General features: G+C 34.9%; 1 protein-coding gene across 1 annotated transcript in view; it reads right to left on the bottom strand.

Moving 5' to 3' along the window:
• LOC121411853 (membrane-associated guanylate kinase, WW and PDZ domain-containing protein 2-like) overlaps positions 1–23,494 on the bottom strand; it is an 85,761-nt gene that overhangs the window by 38,012 nt on the left and 24,255 nt on the right. Inside the window, 6 exon segments of the mRNA XM_041604732.1 lie at positions 414–602; positions 2,076–2,281; positions 5,712–5,769; positions 7,235–7,317; positions 11,440–11,635; positions 15,423–15,572. Coding sequence (XP_041460666.1) covers positions 414–602; positions 2,076–2,281; positions 5,712–5,769; positions 7,235–7,317; positions 11,440–11,635; positions 15,423–15,572 — 882 coding nt within the window.

Here is a 23,494-nt window from a genome sequence, read left to right as displayed (position 1 = left end):
ACACCGGTTTTCAAAATAATCGATATGACTCAGGCTTAGTCTGAATGTATTATGCCATGTTTTATACATTTTGTCTGCCCTGCCATTGCCATTTAGTTCCACACTTTTCCTGCTAGGGACCCGGGCTTTAATCACATTCTTTCGATTTCAATGTTTACGTGGTATTTCCATCTTTATCAAGCCTAGTTTGATGTATTGTCAACGTTTTGATGGCAAATGGCAAATAAAGATGAATTATACATAAACAGGGGCCCGTTGCAGAAAGGATTGCATTTAAAAGCAAGCAAAAAATAAATAAATCGCAAGTCCCTAATGAGCGCTGGTGATTGATTGAAAATCAAGTTGCGCATGATTTTTAGAGTTGTGCTTGATTGCAAGTCTTTCTACAACATGTCCCTGGAAGCGGGTTTTACCTGTCTGCAAGACCCCATCATCGTGAGCCGGCCCTGTTGGGAGTATGTTTCTGATCTGAAGGAATTCATTGGGATCGTCTCCCCCTATGATGGTGAAGCCGAAGCCTTGGTTCCCTTTCACGAGGTACGTAGTGTAGCGCTGTCCAATCAACTTGCTGGGGTCGTTGGTAAACTTGTACATGTCATTCTCTGTAATAATAAGTACAGAACAAGCCATTGTTGAAATAAATGTATAAAAGGTAAACAATGAATAATAATAGGCATTTATATAGCGCCATCTATCTAGAAATATTCTGAGGCGTGATGTTATTATTATTTCCCCAGCTTTAGCTCGAGCTGCATTTCAGCGCTCATGCATTCAAGGAATTAATCCTGCCGGGTACCCATTCACCTCACCTGGGTTGAGTGCAGCACAATGTGGATAAATTTCTTGCTGAAGGAGATTACGCCATGGCTGGGACTTGAACCCACGACCCTCTGTTTCAAAGTCAGAAGACTAATCCACTGGGACACAACGCTCCGATTGCATATACTATCATTGAACTTTAGCTAGGGTCATGACCACAGCTCTTAGGACAACTGCCGTATATGAAAGAAGAATTAATTGAATGGATGTGTAGTGCTCACAACGGGGGCACATCTTATGAAATCTTGCGATTAACTCACAAGCTCAAACTGATACTGCTCTATCGCTTGAATCAAGCTCTATGATAGACCACCCCTATATATAATGAAGTTTATCATTAACTCTATGTCAATGTTGATCCCTAAACAAAGCAAAATTTGAAGCATCAAGTTTACCTAAAACAATGATAGCCTTTGCCAAACCCTGAATGCTAACTTCTCTTAAAACAATTCAACAATTACCACATAATCTGAAATAAGCAATGACTGGAAGCAAAGGGAGGAAATGTCAAGAATGTTGAAGATGTGACTCCTCAGAAATTATATCTGATAACGAACAGAAAATTGTTTTAAAAAATGGAGATTACATAAATAGCAAATTTACCATATCAAGTAATATGGTTCTGTTGAGATTAATCAAATTTAGTTCATGTAAGTCCATTTTTTGCTTGGGGTCACAGTTGTATACATTCATTGTTCATTATGAATTCCCTATTTGTATTCCATGCACAATGCTCGTTCTTGATGGTTCTCTTTTAATTTCAGGGTGATACTGACAAGTCGAGCATATTTTAAATAATTGTGAATCAAGTTCACGCATGACTTTATGAACAGTCTGAACAGGGCAAGCCTATTTGTAATGCTTTATTATTTAAACAAACGACAAAGCCATCACATCCAATAATCTTTAAGATATCTGTGCCAGTTCATACATATATCAGACTTATACTTCTCTAAGAATGATGAAGTTTCTGATTTATATATAACAGAATGATAAGAATCTGTTTTCAGGCCTTTGTTAAATCAATATAGCGCATAGCTTAGAAATAAGCAGTTTTGAAAATTATATGCAATTGGATGCATTTTGCATTCTACAGAGTTTGCGCACAAAATTTTAAGGATTAGAGGCATCTCAAAAAAAATTATTTTCAACTACTCAAAGACATGCATTTTTGACTGAGGGTATTTTCTCCATTTCGTATTGATGTTTGATAAACATTTATTGACATAACCAGTCTGGCTTACTACCATGCGTACCAAGTTCATCCGGTCCTATGGATCCATTGGTTTTGTTCTGTTTGGTCACGTCAGGTTCATTTGAGGTCCTGTGGGGAGTTCTTGGACTATCTGCTTGTCTGTTCCTGGTCAGACTGTTGTAGCTACTGTTCGGAGCAGACCTTGGTGAGTTGGTCTTGTCGCCGTTCTTCAAGGGGCTGTCAAACTGTGTCTTGCGATTGATGTGGCTGTAGTAAACGAATGAGAGGATAAACAAATATGATTATAGACCATATACTGGTAAATACTTGAAAATGTGATGAAACTATATTAATCTGTAAACAGAAATGAACAATAAGATATAATGGATTATTTATATCAAGCAAAAAATCAATATATTACATCCAACAACCAATCTGCATTACACGAACAGTCACAAATTCATTCTTTCAAATCTGAAATAGATAATGGAAACGTGTACATGCACATCAAGTCAAGACTTGACAGCACTTGAGGCTACATCATATTATATCAATGCACTGTCTTCACAACTGACAAAGATAATACTGTTCAAATAGATATACCACTATATACATGGCCAGACAGAAACATTAATAAGCATCATAATCATTAAGGAGAGTGATTTCCATTATGAGTTTACTGGTATTGCTAATCAATCATCGCATGCAGTGATCCTGTAAAAAAAATGGAGCTATTTATCTTGAAGAGGCAGGGGGAGGGGGCTAAAGACAGGAGATAGTAGACATACACACAGAAAGCTTAAAGAAAGAGTGGGATATAGATAATAGACAAAAACAGACACAGAGTGGGAGACAGGGAAAGACAAAGAGAGACAGAGGGACAGACCGATACAGAGCAAGAGAGACAGACACAGTAGAGACATATGAAAAAAGAAAAAGAGGCAGAAAATCACTTTCTATTGAGTTGAGCAGAACAGGTGCTTATCTGGAATTCTCACAAGAGATAACCCTGAACGCATCCCTGGAAATTGTTACCATTTCCCAGATCTAGTGAATGCCTCATCTCACAAAGGGAAAAGTCATGTCCATCATAGCAGAGTTGTTAACCCATCAAATGAATGTAAAAAGAAATCATTGAAATCCGTGTAATGGTACTTCCAGGGCCCAATAAGCACCAGGGATATTTTCTCAGTCCAACCTTAAAAGAATGGGCCTGTCTTACAAAGAGTTACGATTGATCCAATCAATCGCAACTATGGATGGCCAGCAACGTCATCATCTATTATGCATGTTTGTTCAAAATATTTTTTAGCGATGAGGTATATTCATGCATTCATTGTTTCCTTGAAAATTCACTGCGCTTCCCTTTGCATACAAAGGACAATGTGCAAATTTTTCGTAGAAAAAAATCATGACACTGATGGATTTCCATAGTTAATTAGATCGGACCAATCGCAACTGTTTGTAAGATGGGGCCCATAACAAGTACACTTAAACTTGGGGTTAGCTAAGATTGGCTTTTTAAAATTTGCTTATTCATTCATCTAATCCAACCTCTACATCAATATTCAACAGCCGACACTCTCTACATGTACATAACCAAAACAATTTTTTTTTTTGAGATACAAACAAATCCTATCGTAACACTACTTCCACTTCATTCTTCTCATGAAATAAAATTAATTATCATAAAATATGGCTTACAAATTAATGCATTAACTTTAGTTGCATAATCACCCGTGTCCTACACGTAGATGAAGCGTGTGACGGGTATGGGGCAAAGCTCCTACGGTTGTCACTTCAAACACCATATGGCAGTTTATTAGTTGATTTATGCATGAATTATACCAAATTTCAAGGCAAGTCATATTAACACAAAGTGACTAATTCAACCAGATGAGTATGGAAATTGAGATGGTTATAACTATGTCAAGCCAAATGGTAGTCTCCAGTTAAGCAACCTGTGAAGCTATACAAAAATACCTAAAGGATTTGTGTTTTGGAACAGCAGCATATTCTATAATCTTGAGCCAAGACTAGCTAAAATGGGACTTCACATTTCATGTGTGTTTACTCATGATGTCAATATTGGTTTAACTGTTCAAATACAAGCCAGCTCCAAGTATAACCAATATAATTAAAATCATATGCTAGTGTACTTCAGAGAAGAATAAAAGCCATAAATCTCAATGTCAGCATGACAATCATATACTTCATTAATTAGTATTGGCCGAGACATACACTTGGTTTTATATTACAAACAAGAAAATGTCATTTCCCCCTGTGTCATATCATCCAGACATTATTCAAATATGATTTTCCAGTAACAAATGAAAAGCAAAGTGTGATTCCAAGTATAAACATATACTTGCCATGTATGTTTTTGAAAACTTCAAACGTGTTTTTTAGCTCTGGATTGTTATCTATCCAGTCAAAATACAGTGGCAGTGATTATGTAAAGATATAATCATATCATCTGAGACCTTCATGCTTTTTTTAAAAAGAAGGAGTCATTATGAGCTCAATACATATTCGTAAAAAAATTCTCTTAAACTTCTTGAAATACATCCCATTTTAAATTTTATAATCAAGTCTATTCTTTTCAAAATATCTACAATATTATCAACTCAACATCCAGAATAACCAAAAATACTGGAAAGCTCTGAATATCAATCCTGATAGAACTTAATAAAACATGCAGAACACAAAAGTCCCGCTGCGGTAAAAATCTGATGCATAATGGTATCAAAATGAAAAAAGTACAATTTACCTATGCTTCCAGTATGCAATATAGCACTTCCCATGGGGCGGTAATCATAAGTAATGAAATATACATCGTCAACGAAATACACACGGCATGTAGATTGCAAAACTAGTTCATGCACAATGCACCACAGCATGTATGTTAATGCTCTTCCAAATACAAGAATAAATTCAGGATATAACATCACGCAAGGAAAATCCACCCCTTAATGAATAGATGAGAAAATGGTGAGCCTCGAGCACACACAAAAAAGAACAATGATCAACAATTTTCTTGATTACCCAAGGGAAGAGAGCATTTATGTACATTTTTTTTCATTTTGATACCATTATGCATCAGATTTTTACCACACTAAAGACTCTATTCTAAAACAGGTCATTCATTTATCTTTGCTTGCTCTCATGGAATGGTATTTTGAAAATTATTTCATTGTTCATTGTATTTTATAATTGTCATAGTGATCAGAAATAGAGTATGTTATTGGATTTAGAGCATCGCATACTTTTGACTTGTGTGATGTTCTAGAGGCACAAATTTGTGCGCTTCAACTTATTACAAGAGTGCCTTCAAAGTAATATCACATACATATATAGTAAAATCTGTCAACCCCCCTCCATAACCCAATAATATTAATTGTTCCCTAAAAAACAAAATAGACATCATCACAAGCAATGTTCCACATAATTTCTAGCTTATTCTTTTATTAGTCGAATAGAAAATAAGCAAGATGAAATAAACAAAAAAAAATCAGCTCTCTGAAATAATTTTCACATAATATCAGCCGTCCAACAAATTTCAAAAGGATACTAAGCTTCCTAGAGGGTATACTGATGGGGAGAAATGCTTGCAAACATTTTTTTTAAAGTCTGTCAAAATAAAACAAAAGATGGTGGCTTCGAGGACAACCAAAGATATAGGCCTGCATATACTTACTCAATGTAATATGTGCCATACTGCGGATCATCAATCTTTTCCCATCCGTTTGGAAGCTCTGAAATTTGAAAGAAAAATGTAGGTTAAGCACTGGATCATTCAATCAAATGATCTAAGACAAGATATGGGCAATTCCTTAAAATATGTACGCCCAACCCCCAATATGTGGGACCTTCATGAAATTTTCTGTCACTGATTTCTGGTTCTTTTGACAGTTTGTAATGTTCTCAAAGGACCATGACTTTATCAGTTCATGAAGTGAAGAAAGACTTGAGAAAAATAGGGGTCGGAAGGACAAAAAGGTTGATCATTTTATGGAACTGCTCAAATATGTAAAAGTGAGTGGGATTTACATTAGCAGAGGTAAACTCTTTGACAGTTTAAATGATTTTATTTTATATTTCAAACAGAAATAAAATCGGCCAGATAAAGAAAGGGTACTTAAAGGACAAGTCCACCCCAACATTGATTTGAATAAAAAGAGAAAAATTCAACAAGCATAACACCGAAAATTTCATCAAAATCGGATGTAAAATAGGAAAGTTATGGCATTTTAAAGTTCCGCTTATTTTCAACAAAATAGTTATATGAGCGAGCCAGTTACATCCAAATTAGTGAGTTGATGACATCACTCACTCACTATTTCTTTTGTATTATATTATATGAAATATGAAATATTTCTATTTTCTCGTCATTCTCATGTGATATGAAGTTTCATTCCTCCCTGAACACGTAGAATTCCATTATTTTAACTATTTGTGCTTCAGGCAATGAGGTCCTAATCATCAAATTCGTAAAAATTGAAATATTGTATAATTCAAACAATAAAAAACAAAAAAAATAGTAAGTGAGTGACGTCATTGACTCTCTCATTTGGATGTAACTGGCTCGTTCATATAACTATTTTGTTGAAAATAAGCGAAACTTTGAAATGTCATAACTTTCTTATTTTACATCCGATTTTGATGAAATTTTCAGCATTGTGCTTGTCTGATTTTTCTCTATTGATTTAAATCAACATTTTTCTGAGGTGGACTTGACCTTTAATAGTATCAGGGTGTGAATAAAGGAAACAAAATATGAGGGAACAGACAGTAACCATCTATTCATACACTGTGAGCACTATTTACACTGGACTGAGCACAACAATGGTGCTCCGGTGATAAAGTATGAATATTTTCATTGCTACTTGGGGGGTTTAACTGCTCAGGGCCCCGTCTTACAAAGAGTTGCGATTGATCCGATCAGCCACATCTATGGAGGGCCAGCAACATCTAAAATGTATGTTATTTCAAAATCATAGTTTTCAAAATCATCAATCGTTTTTCTTTACAATTTGGTGTGTTCAACAAAGGACATTTCGCAAATTTCCTGTAGAAAAAATTATGACACTAATGGATTTCCATAGAGTTACAGGTGATTGGATCAATTGTAACTCTTTGTAAGACGGGGCCCAGGTCTTTGTTTGGGCATACACATGGATGTAAATGCAGTTTCAATTACAAATTTCAACATGGATATACCTTCTTTCGATGGGTCTGCGGCTGCATGTTTCTTCTTCTTCTCAAGTCTGGGATCTAGCCATTGGGTCCTTTCATCTCTGTGACTGTTTCATAAGAAAAGAAAATACAAAAAAACAATCAAGTGAAATACATTATTACAAAGTATAAATGTTGCACAGTGTATGAAATCTTGTGATATACACAATGACAGTCAAATTTACTTTTGTTCATGATCATAGTATGGTTTAATTCACCACCTCATTAATTCATTGTCCCTACAAAGATATCTGGAGCAGTACGGTAATCGCTGAACCCTAGTATTTGCATAGACTAAAGCAATGTAAACAGAGGTATCGGTCCATATGTTGTGATGTCTACGATGTACGGATAGAGAAATGGAAAAGTAGAGAAATAAAAAGATATACATGAAAAATGTGTTATGGAGATAGATTACATTGTAAAATATGAACAGGTAATGAGGAGACAAAGGAAATGGGTAAGGCCAAGGAGATTGTTTACATATAAAAACAAAACTGTAGTCAGTGTCTGTGCATATCATTCAGCGAGGGGCAGACAGACACAGAGAGAGAGATACAGAGAAAGAATTATCAGATGAACATAGTTAGGTCGTTAAGCAGAGGTAAATCACATGATAAGCAAAATAAATGTCCATCTTATAATTCACATTATCTTGCGATTGATCAGGTGAATCGGACATCATTTTCTTTTTCTCCAAAACAATACAATACTTGAACTTTAAATTCTATTTCGTGTCATGGAATCTTGAATGCAAGATGAATGCTTTCAGATTGCCCATCAAGAAACCAAAAATAGCTTCTTTTTCTCTTATATTGAGATGGATTCGCTAAGCCAGACCTAGGCCTCTTATCGGTGGCACACCACACATGGATTAGATAATATATTATGCATACAATGCTCGCATATAGGGGAAATTGACTGATAATGTGGTTTCTGTATAGATCTTCAATTGGAGTTTCATAGCAGCAATATGCTGCAGCTGGCTATGAGCTGAAGCAAGATATGGGCACCATATACAATACAGTTATCATCATATCCGTCAATAAATCATTGTGACATTTATGCATTTTTTGTGATCTTGGTGTTGTGGTGCAGGAGCAAAAGCAACATTTGAAAGACATAAAAAATGGACTTTGTCATCCATAGAATTGGAAATGCATATAACTCTAGTCACAAGAAAATATTCCTTTCTTAATTTATTTATTCGATTCTACAAAATGTCTACATACTGAAAATGTTACTTTGAATAACTGTAGAGTAAAATCTTTTTTTTTTATCAAGAGAAGATCATTTATCTTGTGAGTGATGAGAAATCACTCAGTAAATGAATTTACAGAAAATATCTTTTAAAAGTTAGTATCGTCATATATTTTTCTAACTTTTACACCATTTTTTTTAATGTATTCAATTGGTCATCATATCAATTCAATAATTCATAAAAGTGTTTAGCAGAACTGCCAACCTAAACAAGAACATTTCAGTATTTTTAAAGCTGAAAATCAGTATTTTGGCAAGAAAATCAGTATTTTCAAAGAAATACCATAGGACAACACATAAGACTGAAACTTGAGAAATCAGTATTTTGCATGAAACCGTCAGTATTCTTCTCATTTTTCAGTACTACTTGGCAGCTCTGGTTTAGGGATACCTAAAAGTATAATGCTTATAGATGGTATTTTTAGGGAGAGTTCTAAAATATGCCTACCACCTGGCAAGACAAAGGAAATGGATATTCAACCTTTGCATGGCCACTTAATTAGAAATCCTTAACAAGGACAACTTAAGGTGCGACTATACATCTTGGGAATGGCCACTGGATGATCTCCGACCATGAACTAGCTTGGCTGTTAAAGTCATTATTGCCCTGTGCACTTCTTCTCCACACATCATTCAGCCGTAATGATCTCTGGGAATCACGCACAAGGAATAGCCATTAGCGTTGTCCTATTAGCACTTTGGCATAATTAGAGCATTGACAGAGAATTAATAGCAATACCCCTGATGACATATGGCTCTCCTGAAGACTTCATCGAAGATGCAAGAAATACATGTGTAGCGTGACACCACGAGGACAAAGGGATCATGTCAATCTTTTAGTGTACTGATTTTATCCTGTTATCACTTCCATACAATATTTAAAAAGATTGTTCGCAAAAGGATGAAGATTTTTTTTTACTCTAAGATATAAAAACACAGATTTTGTATACATGCAATATGCATCGACTGTTCAATAAACTTAGGGATTGCATGATATCATTTAGAATTTTTGTTCAGCTAACAGTGATAAAAAATATAAACTTTTATATTTATGCAATATGCATCAATAGGGATTGCTTGATATCGTTTTAAAATTTTTCGTCAGCTAACAGTGATAAAAACTATAACTTTTATATTTATGCAATATGCATCTACTGTTCAATAAACTTAGGGATTGCATTTTGTGATATCATTTAGAATATTTGTTCAGCTAAAAGTGTTAAAAAACTGTAATTCCAATAAAAGTGACTCTCTGCATCTCCTACATTTTCCACAGTGTATGTTCCATTTCTTTATCATTGTAATTTACCATTCTAATTAAAGGGGAATCCAGCCTTGGCCATAAAATGGTGTGTTGGGAAGGAGAAAAATAAATTAAACAGAATGGTGAAAGTTTGAAAGAAATCGGACAAGCAATAAGAAAGTTATTGCTGTTTTTAAATTGAGATCACTAATACTATGTAGATTTCAAATTGGCAACTGGGTAAGTAAATTATGACAAGGGGCAAGGACAACTTTCCCATAGGCCATGTACTTTATTATCAGGGATTTGTGGTTTTCTCCTAAGTACCCATTCCCCTGGGGCAGTAATCTAAATATAACCCAGATAGTATATTGTTTTATGTCCTCATGAAAGAAAAATATAATTTGAAATAAAACTTTTGGGAAAAATTACAATTTAGCCATAATATGTATTGGAGTACATGGAAGAGTAGTCCTTGCCTTACATCACTATGACATCCCATATGTGGCCAATTTGAAGTCTCCATGGGTATAGTGATTACCAATATTTACAACTTTTAAAAATTCTTAACTTTCTTGTTGTTTGTCCAATATTGTTCAAACTTTCAGCTATCAACTTGTCTGATTTTTCTTTTCCTTATAAAAAAAGTTTTTATATGGGTTGGATTCCCCTTTAAGCTTGCATGTAGTTTCAACTCGTAAATGAATTGACAATCAAATGATGTTTATCTTTATAAATCTGTTTTTTTGTTTGAGTGGTCTAAATTCAATTCATATTGGTTTTCTGAACACAAATCGTCCTGCCCTAGATTAGTACACCCATAGCTGACTGGTTTGATATGACCTCATAATGCATGCATGAATCTTAAATCAAGATCCCTCTAAAAGCACATTATGCTATCCTGAATAACCCTAATTGCCAATCTTTACAAGACCTCGCCATACTTTTTAATATACACCAGCTCGTGGCCCGAGATAATCACACTAGCCGCTCCTACAGACAGACCCTCAAATCACAAGAATTCTATAGTTAAAAGGCTTTCTCTGCCACAGTATTTCTCTTTAGAATAATTTACCATCATTAGATCTGAGAAATCCACCATCATTTGAGACTTTCAAATCTAAACTGAAGTCTTATCTTTTCTAATATCGTCAGTTTTTTACACTATACAACTCGTCAATTCTTTTTCCCCCCTTCCACGCCTAAAAATAGAATACTTCTAGACAGACAGCACGATATAAATACCTCACGATACCATTATTATGGCTTCTCTTTTGCACTATTCTTTCATCTAGGGCTAGTAGCAGGAAGAGAAACGTTCAAATGAAACTTTGTTCAGTTGCAATTCAATTGAACTCTTCATACAATAGGGCCCTCATCAGGTAAATTCATTACTTTAATATCAATAATTGTAAAGTGACAGAAATCTGACATTGAAAAATGGAAGTAAAAGTCACACAGCCAGGGTGACTATGAGAGTCTTTCCTCTTCATCCAGATCACTGTTATTTTTCTTTTAGGGTTTCAGATTAGATCTGTGCCCCTACTCTGTTCAGTATCTGCAGTACTGATTCTCATGAAAACCCATCATAAAAAGCATGGGCAGAACTGAGCCTCAACAAATGTACATCAAGTGATGCAAATACGGTATTTCTTTTTAACCGTAAAAGAAGTGCTTGGTGACTTACTCTATGTAGTACATGTCTCCCGTCTCTGTGAAGGCAATCTCCCAGTCTGGCGGGAGAGGTCCGAGGTCCTCTTCAAGTTTCCTGACCGTCTCAAGGTTCTTCTCCTCCTGTGAATCCACAGGCTTGGGGTTGAGGGTGGTAGCTTCTATCGTTGACTTGTTTCGCTGACGCTTACCAGGGGCGGATGGCTTTGAACCTACAGGTATTCAAATCAAGATGAGACAAACGAATCACTCAAACACCAATGTGCAAGCTAATTCTTCAGGGGCCTGTTGCAGAAAGAGTTGCATTTGAATGCAAGTCAGAATATCAAGCTGAAGTCCCAAGTACAGGTGTCCATTGGCTGAAAATCAAGTTGCGCAAGGTTTTTTGAGTTGTGTTTGATCGCAACTCTTTCTGCAATGGATCCCAGGTAATCATTAGAATAGAAGACCAATATCAAACGCAGAAGACTAACACAGCAGATTAAAATCTGTCAAGGATGACAGTCTGTTTTACAAGAATTGATAACAAAATGTGCTATTCATAATACATGCTCCACCAATGTTTATCATCATGAGAGACTTGTGATTCGATCACTTTTTTAAAAAGGCGTACTAGATAGCAGCAGCTGTGAGTAAGAATTTAAAATGGAAGAAATCCTTAGAAAAATAAAAAAAGAACAATGAATCTCAAGCTCAGAGAAGAATGAGGAGACCTCATTGTTAATAGAACTAGAGGTGAGATCCCAGGAAAACTAACATTTTACTGTTTAACTCTTGACATGCCATATTATAATTTCTATCCAAAATATTTGATTTTCTTTTTGAAGTTTAGGAAAATATAGAAAAGCCTTGCCTTCTGTAATTGACTGGAAATTAATCAACATACACAACACATGATGCATTGCTGTTTTGAAAAGATTGTACTGTCATCACTAAAGAGAAATAAATTACAATTGCATAAGTAATGCATACAATTGCACGAGAATGTGTACGGGCAGGCTAAGGGTTAATGACGTCTGTAATCACTTTGAAAGAGAAAGACTGGACATCATTAACCCATAATGTTGAATTTACTTAGGTCAACTAATCTCTCAGGATGAATGCGTATGAGTGACATAACAAAAAAAGGGAGCAACAACTGAAATATAAGAATCCTGTATCCATTTGTGCATACATGTAGGTTATAATTAAAAAAATATATTTATATCTTAATTCTTAACAGCAATATTGACAGATACATGTATTTGAATGAAACAGAGGGAAGGAATTTTGAAAGGAGGTGGATATTAAGGATAATATTTTGAAGCAAATTATAACATTATACATGTACATGTATCCAATGTATCCCCAACATCTAAGTTATTTCACCTTCACCGATTTCCACATTTAAAAATGCGAAAATGGATTTGCCATGACTTATTATCCCTTATTGTCATCTTGAAAATATTACAAAGGAATCAAAGAAATTACATTTTCATATAGTTGGTCTGCATTATATTACATTTCAACAACTTGTGAAAAAATATCAAATAATCGATTAAGGATAAAAAAAATGTTTTGAACTGTACTACTACAGGTACAGTACAAACAGCACCAGCAAAATTCTTGCCAACATTAATACACTTCTCCATACATGTATATACGATCATCCTTCCAATATCTATTTATGAATTCATGCCGAAAAATATTACAGTAAATTCATGGTCAATTGCTTATCATACTGCTGATCAACCGATTAGACACTACCATACTGCACATTCAAACTGCGATCACTTTGTTGTGTAACGGAGATGAGGGGGCGGTGAGTATGCAACAGACCGACTGACTGATGAATGGTTTTGAAATGTCAATTCATATAGAACACAAGATATTGTCCATCATCGATAGAGCAAATTACTGCTATTTATCATACTGATGGTTCTATTAGCACGCAATGACTATACTCTACTGAGTTTCAATAGGCAACAGTCGAATACTGATTAAAACTCATTATGAGTTGAGCTCTACGAAAGCACAACCACGAAGTTCTAGCATACATGTAGAACACTGTTGCTTTTCTCCTTTAATACAAACTTTTATCTAGAAATTGAATTAAATGAATGTTAAAACACATGTAGGTCTTGGCAGTTTTAACACGTTGTGATTTTCTTTTTGTGATTTCATTAGAGAGACTCAACTTGACATGAACAACATTTAATGTAACATTTGAACAAGTGTGCAAAACACACGTAGACACTATTTTAAGGTGTTTTAATTCACCTTTTTTGCAAGTACAAATTTTCCAACAATAGGCTTACCTTCATTTCATCAGGAACCTATTCACAATTTATACTGTACGTATATGTAGTTAACCCTTTCCAAAGATGATGACATCGCCCATATATACGCAATATGGAATCAAGTGCTCCAAGTTTATGTTCATGAATACAAAATAGTTTCCAAATGTGATTGTGAGTCAATATATAAGCCTACATATACATGTACTTCTAGAGTCGAGTGTTTATGTGGCCCTGAAAAGGGGTGTAGCTTGTGCAATATATTACATATTTGAAACCATAAGCATTTGTTTCCTGGTGAAGAAGAGTTGATGTCCAGAGCTTGACAATAAATGACAGCGGGTCGGGGTGTAGCCTTCAATCAAGTCACACCAACCATTAAAAATATACAAAATTAGGGTACTCGATCAAGCTGAAAACCAATATGCTGATTAGCTAATCAATGTTTCTACTGATATTGTATTCACGTTTATTTTTGTCAGATAAAAGTACTATATCCCTGTATTTTTTAAATCCTATTTTCTTACAAATAATTCAATATGCCATCAGGGAGGCTAAGGAGGAAGAATGAATCCTAATTAGAGATTGATGGAATGCCGCATGCTTCATAAATACTTCACTTTACCAATAATAAATAACATGAGGCACCTCAAATTCCGATCTAAATCCAATTACAAGGATAGCTGGTGAAGCATTCATATTGCTGGATAAATGTCAACTCTAATTTCTAACTTGTGAATAAAAACAGTTAATTACAGAAATATGATTTAACTGATCCTACTGTTTAAACATTATTTACACTAAACTCTACTTACGTTGAGGAATTTTCATACATTTGTTTTGGTTTGTTTTACTGCAAATTAATTCAAAGAGAGCTCTCTTTAAAATGTAGTTTTAATTTTCTACAGGTTGAATAATTTTGCATAAAGATTTTTCTGGAGATTTTAACCCCCCCCCAAAAAAAATCAACTTGAAACCTTTGCTGTAGCTTTACTGTTTGTGCATTTGGGTCAGTAGACATGAAAAGAAAACCAACCTGGCAACTGCATTCAAAATGACCAAGTACATGGAATTGCTAAAACTTTTGGGAATAATGAATCGTGTACAAATCAGAGCTACTCAACAATCAACCTTCCCCAGGAGACTATTGGACTGCCCTTGACCATCTCACACCTATTAGACCAGTCAGGACCTGACTGAGGGTGTGTTTATGCTTCCATCGTGAGGACAGAATCAGCGATTTCAAACGTCAATTCAAAACGCTGATCGTAAACGTGGTTCTGGGAGTGCTGTTTATGCTTAACTTTTCAGAGCAAATCATGATCTCCAGCTGGCTTCGCATCATAAAGCGAGGTCAAATTGGGCGCGCCTTTTTTCGAAAGTTTTTTTTCCGATTGTTGTTATTACGTAGAGGTAACATGGAGCAATCCGACTGTACTTGCCCGCGGATTTTCATCTCACCGGAAGCATGTACCAAATGACATCATTTAAACACGTTTACGTTCGTGGTTCTGTTTATACTTCCCCAGAAAGCCTGATTCTGGTCAAACAACGTTTACAAACGCACCTTTTTGTGAGTTTACGATCGGCGTTTTGAAACAGCATTTAAATGAAAGTAAGCATGGACGCAACCGTGTTTTGGACTAATCACGTTTGGAAACGCTGATTCTGGCTTGAAAAGTGGGGTGGACTTGTCCTTTAAATAAAAACCATTATACTGTACCTGGTCTGATATGCCTCTTGGTAGATTCCTGATCCGTTGTGTTACTAGAGGAGTTGTTCTGCTGTGGCTGGGGTTCAGGTTCTGATGGGGTAGAGGCTGGGGTATCAGGGGGCGGATCCCGGGGAGGCTTCGGTGTCCCGTAATGGTTACCTGAAATCATTGAAAATTGTTTAAAAAATCAATTTCTTAATTGAATAAAATATAATCATATAAATGAATGAAAGTGTGGCATTTTTCTTCTTTCTTTCTTTTCATAAAGCAATGATTCACTTCAGGTGGTCTTTAAAAATTGGTAAAATGATTCAGCTGGGTCTAAGGAAAAACTTCATGGTAAATGAGGCTTATGGACTCTATTATTCTGATATCCACATGTTTTTCTATTGTTCCTTTTATAGAAATAAAAGACAATAAGTCTCATTTAACATAAATGATGTTTCTACTATAAAAGCTGTCAATGATTCATTGGATCATTTTCATAACAATCACCAAAAAAAATTGTTAGAATTGAAAATTGGATAGAGATTCATATTGCATAAAATCATAGTTTCCATAGGGTTATATGATGTACATACCCCTACTAAAGTTTCATCATAACATGGATAAATACATGTAAATGCGGTACTAAAATGCAAGGGGTCTTGAATAAAATGAATGCCAAAACATCAGAACAATGTCACACTCTCTTCTCAAGACAACTGAGACATGAGCAATCTGTAGAACACATGCCATAAGAACTTTTTTTTTTATTGTATTGTCTCGACTCAATCTCATGCATAGGAGAACAACATTTCTCGGCAGGAGCTCTTATGGCTTTCATGTCAAACAAAAAAAGGCAGGCTGCAAATAGCATGAAATGATTGTCTTCCTGAGATTGGAAATGTTACTTTTCTTTATCCAATAAAGAGAAAGACGGAATGCAGGAGAAAGTGAAGCGGGGAGTGAGAGACTTCCAAGGCATGATTGCCTCCACTTCGAAATGCAACGCTTCCACATAGTGAGATATACATTACAGACTGGTCTGGAAACACAGATGTGTGTATTGACTAATTAAGAGAGCCCGTACCGTGAAACAGGCAGACAGATGGAAACAAATTTGATTTCAGATCTCTTCCAGCCACCTTTTGGCCCGAAGGAGGAAGAAGATGCGGTATTGAAACTGCTGATAGTCTGTGAAGCTATTAGTCTTATTTTTGTACTGAACGGAGTGCCTACATGTAGGATGTAAAGCATGTAGAGCCCTAGTACATATTGTCAATAAACCCTCAAAGTTACACAATATGTTGTCCAAAATATCATTTTCAATTCATAAGATCAACTACATAAAGTCTTTGAAAAATGGAAGCTCCACCCTAACCCCCCCCAAAAAAAGGTAGAGTTACCTTTAAAAGCTCTTAATACAATCCTCAAAAAAGATTCCTGGGATATATCATAAAGTAATACACAAAAAAATATTAAATTCTTCAGTTCAGTTGAACTCAATAAGCAAAAATTATGTATTGCTCCATTGTGCCAGTAATTAAAAATGAATCTAAGAATGATAGGCCTATATGAATGATATTCATAGACATGTTAACCCTGATCCAATAATATACAATATTCAAAGGAAAAGAAAATTCAAATACAGACTTCAAGCCTTTAAATGGGAACTCCCTTTTCCAAATTGATTAGAAAGAATATTGCAATGGGCACACTGCAAAAAAATTGCTGTTCAGACGTCAAAACTTTCAATATACCACCAAGCAGCTAAAACGTTTGAGCCAATAGTTGTATGTAGTCCTATACATGTATTTATTTGTGTAGTGCATGAGAGCTAAAGAAAGTTGCTATCTGATCATTTTAGTAATTCTAAAATTTTACAGCATACACATAACTATTTGATTATGATTAACATCAATAATTTGATCTTGTGTCAAAATCTCACATTTATCTCCAAAGTGCACAAATGCAGTGATTTGTATACACACTCAAATCAGTGGATTTGACTGTAAAATATTATGAATTGGTTCCCATATGCCTCACAACAAAAGAAAAAGATTCTGGATGTGTATTTGTGACATGGCCAATACACCAGGTTGACAAAGGTCAGGAGACAAAATCCTGAGGAATGCTTGAACTTTTGCACTCCTAAACATGCCAAAATAGAAATACCGAGAAGCACACCAAAACATATTCAAGGCAATCTCAGAAGACAAGGAAATTAGATCACTGTTATGAAAATAGGGGTAAGTGGTTTTGTGTAATGTCAGAAACTGCAGACATACGGTATTTCTATGAACCATCTAGTACTGTCGTTTGTAGTTCAAAGTACAAGTGTGCATAAGTACAAATAAATGCAGGTCAAGTACAGAAGGCTAGAACTTGACTTTGAAATACATACATGAGAATTCATGAATACCCCTTACTGTATAGGCCCACCAGAGGGGTTTATTTTCAGGAAGTAGCAAAACAATGTATGCATAAATGAAGGCTAAACAAATGCAATTAATGATATGGTTCACCTACATGTACAATGTACTTTCCATATCTACATGTATAGGCTACTTTGTGAACATTGAAATTTTCACTGAAATGTTACAATCTTAAATTTCACAAGATCATTGATACAGGAATATGATGATCTACTCTAGAAATCCATGAAACACAGTGCACAAAAAATAAGCCTTGGACCTAATCAATCAATACTAGAATCTGGTATCGACTCTTGAAGAACCCTTGAATGTTTTCCAGACTCCACGTCATATATCTTTGAAAAAGTACCTGTGTGTAAAAATATTTTCTTTTACAGCAATTTATGGTCAGTACAAGGGTACAAATTTCACAGGGATGTCATATTCATATACCAGGTATGGTCATGTATCAAGTTCTCATAAACTAAAGAGTTACCTTGAATGGGTCAGTAATGGTATTAACACAGATCACCCTCTACATGTACATCTACACTCAACCAATGCATGCTGACAGCGACACCAGGCAAGCGGTCAAGACTTTCTTCCCTGAGCGGAAAGACCTCAATTCTCCTTCATACCATACTAGATTAAAGAAGGAATTGCTGCTCAGTCATCTCAAGTAAAGAATCTAGCTACTAATGCACCCAACTCCAAAATCATGCTCAAACTCAAAGAGGATGTTGATCTTATCTTCCAACCTTGGCCAAGGAGTCTAGTGGTAACTGGTATATAGGCAGAAATTGCGTTGGTGTCACATCAATACGGATCAGACGTACACAAAAGGCAATTTGTGTTGGAAGTGATGCTGAAGGGTGCCTGATATGCAAATAATTGCAGTATTCCATTCCTTTTATCAAGATGAAATGCAATACATTAGAGGGGTGTGCACATTTGCGAGGGTATTAACCAGTCAACGGTACAACTGCGTCTTTCTCCCGAGGCAATGTCGCTTAGACCATGGCCCCTTGATCAGACACAATGCCTTGAGAATGCCAAAGAATGGATCATGTGGGTTCGGTTTTTTTGAAAAGCAACAATGGCTCAAAGATGCTTTTAGACGTTAAATGCATATTCAAATGGAATGCAAGAAAGAGATTGAAGCTTTATTATAATTGTTCATTTTTTAATTTTTGAAAGCTGACTTAAATCTCAGGCACTGCAATAAATTTGTTGTGGTTTGATGCTTTTGTTGTGATTGCACCCTTAATTCAAAATCAGCCAACCACACCTTCAAGTTTGAATGCAGTCTGTGAATCCATAGCATGCATGAAGACAAAAGCGATATGCCCCCCCCCCCATATAATAATAATAATAATAATGGTATTTTTATTTCAAGACTGTTAGCAGCAAGAGCTGAATTGTACAAAACTTTTACATAAAAAAACATATAAAACATAGCAGTATCAAAATAGAATTATAAAAATACACAAAGCATGAAAAAAAATAATATGAGTCAACAGAATATTTCCAAAGATAAGTAATTGCACAAGTTTCAAAGTTTGCTTAAGATATAGTACGCCTATGAGAAAGCCAATTGGAAGGGTTTATGATGTAAGTGAATTGGATTGGATAAATTTGGCTACAGGATATCGAGATTTTGAATTTGTGACGTATTCAGAGTATAAGGAGATTGAGAAATGGAAGTTTTACAATAGGTAAATAGAAAGTTTTATATACAGAGAGTTTTGTATAATACAGCATTGGTTCATGTTTCATATGAAAAAATGATTTAACATTAGTTTGCGAAACGCCCCCAAATTGTATTGCCTATAACCATCTCTCTTCATTTCACCTAAAAATGTACATGTAACCAATTGAGGGACACAATAAGGGCCATGACATTATCAAAGGTAAAACACACCCTCAAATTTAAAGGACAAGTCCACCCCAACAAAAAGTTGATTTGAATGAAAAGAGAAAAATCCAACAAGCATAACACTGAAAATTTCATCAAAATCGGATGTAAAATAAGAAAGTTAGGACATTTTAAAGTTTAGCTTAATGACACAAAACAGTTATGTATATGCACATCCTGGTCGGTATGCAAATGAAAAAACTGATGACGTCATCCACTCACTATTTCTTTTGTATTTTATTTATATGAAATATTCTCATTTATCCTCATTGTCAAATGAAAAAAATGATAAATTCCTCTCTGAACATGTGGAATTAGCATTGTTTAATACTACATGGTTCAGTCAAGTTGGCCCCTATTGTCAAATCTGAAAAAATTGAAATATTGTATGATTCAAACAATGGAAAACAAAAGAAAAAGTGAGTGATGGACCTCATCGATGACTTATTTGCATGTCACTGAGTCGTGCATATCACTGTTTTGTGAAAAATAAGCGAAACTTTAAAATGCAAAAACTTCATTTTACATCCGATTTTGATGAAATTTTCAGCGTTATGCTTGCAGCTTGTTTGATTTTTCTCTAAATATTCAAATTAACATTTTTCTGGGGTGGACTTGAATTTTAATGCTTATCAATACAAAAGAGAGGCCTGTACACATATCAATGAAGGTCCAATTTAAAGTGAATGCTCTTGAATTTTTATTCAAAATCATTGTTTTTGTCCCATGCTATTATCTCTGAAAAAAATCAGATTTTTGCAGAAAAGGGAAGAGCATACTCCTCAGAAAAAAATGTGACTTTTGATTCCGTTTTAGGTCATTCAAGAAAAGAATTCAACAAAGTTCTGTCATATATCAAAACCTGCAACACAAAAGAGTGTGTGCAGTAGTCATAAAACTGGTACCAGGAAAATTATTCCCCGCAGATACAATATTCTTATTATTATTCACACCCACTTCCATGAAAAAAGCTCTTTTCAATTTATATCATTAACCGTTAAACATATTCTATTGAATTCATAGCACAAGATATGTGAACACCTTTCCGTGGGTCTTCATCAAGCCAATATCAATGCATTTTTTTTTGCTTTTATAAAAATAAAAAAAAATCTCCCTTTTTAAAGTAAATAAAGCCTTCCCCATGTTGCAAAATTATTTCATACATAGCATAGTATATAAAGTAGTAGAAGGTAGAAGGGTGGAAATGTGGAATCATTTCTTAACCAATTTCATGGCTTCATTATTTATAAGGACCACAGTGTATTGCCATTTTACGTATTTGTATATTTTAACACTAGGTATCTCTCTTTACATTTAATCATGTTGTGAAAATGGCACAAATTTTCAGCCCTACAATCATTCTTTTTCCAAATATGTTTTGTTGATCATTTGGTTCATGCAAATTCATGCAAATTTTCCTTTAAGTCACAAAAACAAAAATCTCATTTTTTAACGCAAGAAGAATATGTTTTGAATACAAAGTACTCAAATGCAATGGAGATTTTGGTTATGACCATCATACTGCAAAGCAGCAGTAGACTTTTATAAAATGAATTGAATAAAGTGCACCAAAGGCGACTTCTATCAAAGGTTTCCAACTACTAAAAAAAAGAAGAGCTGGATATAGTGGAATATCACACTGGTGGAAAACTATAAATTCTCTTTGACAAAAAGTGTTTTTTATTACTTTTAATATCAATTTCCATTACTACAATTAAAAAGAAGCACTATTACCCATCTTGAGAAAATAAAGACATGGGGCTATACATGTATTTAGTTTGACTGAGGAAAAGAAAATTTATCATAAGAAAAAAAAAATTATCATAAAAAGAGAGTTTTATTGAGAGCAAATAACAGTATCATGGCCACTACACCAGTAGGAGAAGGCGGGGTAAGTTGTGACACTTTTTGCATTTTGCATGTTAGAATTGATATGACTAGTAATATTGTAGAAATAAGTACCTTGCCTTTAAATTTGATTCTTGGGAAATGTTTTTCACCTATATATAACTTTCTAGCCCCACACTGAAAGTCATTGTGACCTTTGAAAAAAACAATGTCAAATGGCTCAACTTGCCCCATATATGGGGTAAATTGTGCCACCATCTGGGGTAAGTTGAGCCACAAAAACTATGTACAAAATGTATGCGGGAAGAACCAGGATGTCAATTTTTCATTTAAAGTCTTTTCACTTGCTAATTCTCAATAAATACTAACATCTTCTAAAAGTAAAAGAACTGTCATGTGAATTTGCTCCTTTCTGCCTGCATATCAATGGCTTTTTATGTTTTTTTATTTTTTATTATACATCACCATAAGAATTAACATGGCTCAACTTGCCCCATGTTGATTTGGCTTAAATTACCCCAGTCCGAACTTATTGCGATATTTTCACATCCACACATTTCTTATGCATCCATCATTTAAAAGACTATGACAAGAATGAGAATCCATGCATGGACTAACGATATTGTTCTTATTTCTATAATATATTCAAAGACGTGTTTGGGTAAAAGCACTTATCTATTTCACACCCTTTTTTAATTTTTGGCTGAAATTTGTATTTTTCCCTCTAAAAAAGTACTTTTTGTTCAAAGTTGGAAATAAAGTGGTTGGGTTAAGGGTTATGTAATGGGTCATCAAAACATAACACCATCACACTGTCTGACTCATTCATTATTAGCCTGGGAGTGGTGGCTCAACTTGCCCCTATGCTCAACTTACCCCGCCTTCCCCTACCTATTGGCAATGGTACACATGTGGATAAGGTATATAGTAATTGTAGAAAATACTAACCAAACGCTGCTTGAATGCTCTTAAAATAGCAAAAATGCAGTTTCAGTTTCAATAATATTACACCTCCAATTTGCAATATGCAAAAATGTATTTTAGAATATGTACATCTCAAAGAGATTTCAAATGCATCAAATAATTATGTGTGACCTGAAAACCCCTGAAAAGAGGCTTATCACAGAATAGGAAGCAATAAAGGAAGTAAAGTGAATAATATAGGTACTGTAAACGTTTACAACTACTTGCCATAAACAATGATATCACAACTGTATTGTGTACCCGACAGTGCAGTTTAGTAAGTTAGAAGTGCTAACTCTAAATAACTCACCATTGGATATGGGCTAGTAATCAGGAATTATCCACCTGTGTAGACTTCATACATCAGTCCCATCTATAACGAGATCTAATCATAAGCTTTGGTCCCGTTCTGGTACACACACACGCACTTGAACAACACACGACGAACGACGTCACACCATGAAAGGCCGTCACGCATCCGTTTCTCGACAAATCATTCCCAAAGAAATAGTTTTCCATTTCAAATCAACAAAAGGTCCCATCAAGCGAATATCTTTTCATTGGAGCCTTTGCACAAAACAAGCAGAACCTTTCTAACGGAAGGTCATAACAGGCAGGTATAAATGGCATCTCTCACGACCAACAAAAACACAAATCAAGGCTGTGGTTTCATGACAAAAACTAATGAAATAAATGATAAAAATACGAATAGGGTATATGCAATATTGGCTGTATATTTTACTCTCGATGTTGATGGATGAGCAAGGGGGACAAACAAAAAGTGTTCGGCAATTGAACTTTAAACTTGCCAAATCAATGTCACAAGTGCTTTCAAAATATCATTCAGACTACAATACTTTTCGAGAAGTATGCTTGTGTACATTAAATACCATGTGCTCTCTTGTGAGCAACTATTCATTATACACATTTTTTTCACATCAAATGTTTTGTTTTGTTTC

This window comes from Lytechinus variegatus, chromosome 3, assembly GCF_018143015.1.
Source record: "Lytechinus variegatus isolate NC3 chromosome 3, Lvar_3.0, whole genome shotgun sequence".
Taxonomy (NCBI): domain Eukaryota; kingdom Metazoa; phylum Echinodermata; class Echinoidea; order Temnopleuroida; family Toxopneustidae; genus Lytechinus; species Lytechinus variegatus.
The sequence above is the reverse complement of the archived record's forward strand: the minus strand, read 5'-3'. Positions and strand labels throughout refer to the sequence as shown.